The sequence below is a fragment of the Neolamprologus brichardi genome, chromosome 10 (genome assembly GCF_056152115.1).
Source record: "Neolamprologus brichardi isolate AB-2024 chromosome 10, ASM5615211v1, whole genome shotgun sequence".
NCBI lineage: Eukaryota > Metazoa > Chordata > Actinopteri > Cichliformes > Cichlidae > Neolamprologus > Neolamprologus brichardi.
The window spans coordinates 4,662,221-4,666,163 of record NC_142113.1 but is presented as its reverse complement, the minus strand read 5'-3'; the positions used below and the strand labels follow the sequence as shown (position 1 = coordinate 4,666,163).

At 38.4% G+C, this 3,943-nt stretch overlaps 1 protein-coding gene across 1 annotated transcript; it reads left to right on the top strand.

The window, feature by feature from the left end:
* Positions 1 to 918: 918 nt before the first annotated feature.
* On the top strand, positions 919 to 2,472 carry LOC148100817 (uncharacterized). The gene has a single exon (XM_087846793.1). The coding sequence runs from the start codon at positions 919 to 921 to the stop codon at positions 2,470 to 2,472; it is 1,554 nt and encodes a 517-aa protein (XP_087702919.1).
* The last annotated feature ends 1,471 nt before the right edge of the window (positions 2,473 to 3,943 follow it).

The following is a 3,943-nucleotide window of genomic DNA, read 5'->3' as shown; positions in this document are numbered from 1 at the left end:
GATGCCCCACCTGGACGACATGTCGACCCCGCCTTGACAGACAAGCCCAGATACCCAGTCAGATCAAACAGACGCGTACCTATGCATCTGTCTGATTACATCAGATCTAAGACTTGAATATCTGAGTGACCCGTTAAAGGTTACGCTGCGTGTAACATGTTTGTTGTTCCTGAATCTAACACTGTAACCAGTATTCTAGTGTTGAATGTTGATAGTGATTAGTCAGAGATCTGCGCAAATGCAGTGCTGTTTAAGTGATGTTTAGGTGTGGAGAAACTCAAGTAATAAGAACGTTCAGTAATTTTATTAGGTGTTGTTATCATAGGTTCAGATTAATAATTCACCTCACTGAGTACCTAAGTTTGTTAAAGAAAAAAAAAAGGAGGTGATTGTGATGTTTACAGAACTTTTATTTTGAAAGGTCGAATGTAAGGCAGAAGGAGGATATAGAAAAAGGAGACAACAGAAAACGGTAGATGAACAAGTTAGCGCTGCAGACTGTGTTGCCGCTGCAAGCCTGAGAATTAAAGAATGGAACTGAGAAATACTGAAGGTGTCATCATTAATGTTTGAGGCATGCAAACATAACAGTACCGCTGAAAGCGGCCGTCATCCAGGCGCAGCTCCTGGAGCAAATGGTGAAAACTCCAAAAAAACTTTAAAAAAAAACAAAAAAACAAAAAAAAACACATCCCCATTTTAAAATGTCATGTGACAATCTGATTGGCTTACGGAATGATGATGTCACAAGATGTGACATCATTAATACCTTTGATCCTTTGAAGTTCTGAAGTCTATAAATAGGGATCAGAAGCAGCAATTTTAAAACAGTTTGTTCGCAGACTTCAAACGTTCAACACGAGATACATTTGCAAATATTTCTAAGCCTTTTCAGAGTCACTGTGCACAGGCTCCAACATGGGACGAAAACGCCGACAAAGAAAAATAAATAATGCTGCCTCTCCTTCGTGGTCTGGCCAGCCAATCTCTTCAGGAGAAATAACCATGGATGTTGTCTTATCAATCCAAAGGGCATTACAGGAAAGTCAGAAGGAAAACTCTGACCTCCATGACAAAGTTAAACAAATTGAAGAAGAGAAGCTTCAACTAGAGGAGAAGTGCAGACAATTGGAAGCACGAAATAAAGACCTGGAAGGAAAACAGCAACGGCAGCCTGATATAAAAATTATCAATGAGGGAATGAAGTTTGGTCAAGGACGAAAGAATTTTTTTTCCCGTATTTTTTCATCGGGAACACAGAGTGCTGAATTAAAAGAAACATCTGCCCAGCTTCAAGGAAAGAAAGCTACTATTGAGGAGATACAGATACTTCAAGGAAAGCTCGATGAAGCTGAGAAAACAATTGAAAAAATCCGCCAACAGAAGACTGAACAGGAAATACAAATGGAGCACAAACTGAAAGAGCTTCTTGAAGAAAAAAAGCAACAGGAAGAAGAAAAACGTATTATCCAGGACTTTGAGAGAAGGAATCTAGAACTGCGAGAATTTTGTAATGAAATGATGGAAAAAACATCTGAACTGGAAAGAAAAAAGACAATGCGACTGCAGCGCAAACTCAAAGACATGAGGGAAATGTGCGTAGATCTGGCAGTCAGGTTTGGTGAAACAGAGTTCAAAAATATAGAGCTTCTTGAAGAAAAAGAGAAACAGGAAGAAGAAAAACGTATTCTCCAGGATTTTGAGAGAAGGAATCTAGAACTGCGAGAATTTTGTAATGAAATGAGGGACAAAACACCTGAACTGGAAAGAGAAACAGAAATACCAATGGAGGACAAACTCAAAGCCATGAGGGAAATGTACGTAGAGCTGAAAGTCAGGTTTGATGAAACAGAGTGCAAAAATAAAGAGCTTCTTGAAGAAAAAGAGAAACAGGAAGAAGAAAAACGTATTCTCCAGGACTTTGAGAGAAGGAATCTAGAACTGCGAGAATTTTGTAATGAAATGAGGGAAAAAACACCTGACCTGGAAAGAGAAAAGGAAATACTGGAAAGACAATGTTCAGAGATGCAGTGTACGATCGATGGAATGAGGAAAGAACACTCAGAGCTCATGAATGAGATGTTGTTGAGGGTCAGTGACTTGAAGAGCCAAATAAGTGAAATGCAGGCACAAAAGCAACAACAAGAGAAAAAATATGAATACCTGCTGCTTATGCATCAAGTATTCAAGAGAAAAATTGACCTGATAGAAGAGATGTACAAGAAAAAACAAGAGAGAAATACAGACATGTGCAAGGCAAATCGAATGGAGGAGGCAACGTACAAAGACCCGGAAGAAAAGCCTAGAAAAGAACAAGCAGGATTAAAAGAAATGGAGCAAAGATGCAAGCAACTCGAGGAGCAAAATGCAGAAACAAACGATCAGTTGAGAACCCTTATCCTGGAGAAAAAAGCGCTCATGGAAAAATACCTGGAAATGAAGAAAAGAGGCGTCTGCTGGTTATTCAGATGATTTAGCCTCGTCCTCCTCCACCTGTGATCCATCTTAATTTTCACCTCTCATGTCCCCCCTCTCCCTTTCTCTCCTAACACATATTCCCTACCTTCTTAATCTTTTTTCTTTTTTTCCACCCTCACCCCCCCCCCAACCAGTCCCAGCAGTTGACTGCCCCCTCCTGAGCCTGGTTCTGCTGGAGGCTTCTGCCCGTTAAAAGGCAGTTTTTCCTCCCCACTGTCGCCTAGTGCTTGCTCAGAGGGGATTGTTGGGGTTTTCTCCCCTTCCCCCTCCCCCCCCCCCCCCCTTCATTTATTTATTTGATTGTTTAAGTTTCCTTTTATGTTGTTTCTGTAGTTACTTGTTTTACTTTTTTCAACTTATGTAACAAAATAATAAACCAATTGAATTTATCCTTTGAGTATTTTTCATCTAATCTTTACAGAATTAAGCTCTGTCTTTTATTTGCTTGTTAAAACTCCATAAATGGTGAAGTAAAAACCTGGGATATGGTTTAAAACATTGAAATAGACTAACCAACTAGTCTAAAACTAAGAAACACTTAAATATTACATTAAATTGAAAACAGTTAAAAAGAGATATCCCTGTTCATAAATGTCATGTGATAATCTCATTGGCTTATGGAGTGATGATGACATCATCACTCCTGGAGGGAAAAAGAAGCACAAAAGTGGCAGGCAGACGAAGAAAAAACACGGCATAATGATACTTTTACGTTTTGAAATCTACAAAGGTTTGCACTGTGAGAATCAACTTGTGAGAACTGTGACTAATCTTCATGTGTGTGTGTAAAAAAATAAAAAAATTAAATGTATAAAGTGTGTGGCGAGGGGCTAGTTATTCTGAGAAACCCTGCTGCAATAAATGAGGGACCACTGTATATACTTTCTCTATGAGTCTCCAGGTGAAGGCACAGCCATGAAGTCGTCCACTAGACAGTCCCAGATGGCCGTCGCTACCTGGGGGATGATCTGGCACACCGTGGACACACCGACTCTGTAACTGAACGCGATGGTCCTGGAGGAGTCCCTGGTGTCAAGGAACCTGGACAAAATTGTTCAAAATTAATATTACGTGTACTGCAGTTGTAAAATACATTATTCAAACTCTAAAATACTTTTGTGATGTCAGATTTAAATTACAAAACATAAATCTTACATAAAACATTTTGTAATTATAAGGATAATTACATAATATATATTAGATATAATATAAAACAGTCAGTTCTGTTTTGTTTTAACTTTAACATATCATAATTTGATTGGTAGCAACTTTTACCACTACAGTGAGCCAATCACTCATAATTCCTAAACATGTCAATCAGGTAGGAATGAAGTAAGACATTAATAGAAATAAAGAGTTGTATGTAGCCCTTTCCTTGCATAAATCATTGTTAATATTTTTGAAAAATTAACCTGTGATAAGACAGCATATCAAGATAGAATATGCTGGATAGAACCATATAACT

Coding starts and splice junctions, on each gene's coding strand:
- LOC148100817 (XM_087846793.1), top strand. CDS start 919: ATGGGACGAAAACGCCGACAAAGAAAAATAAATAATGCTGCCTCTCCT.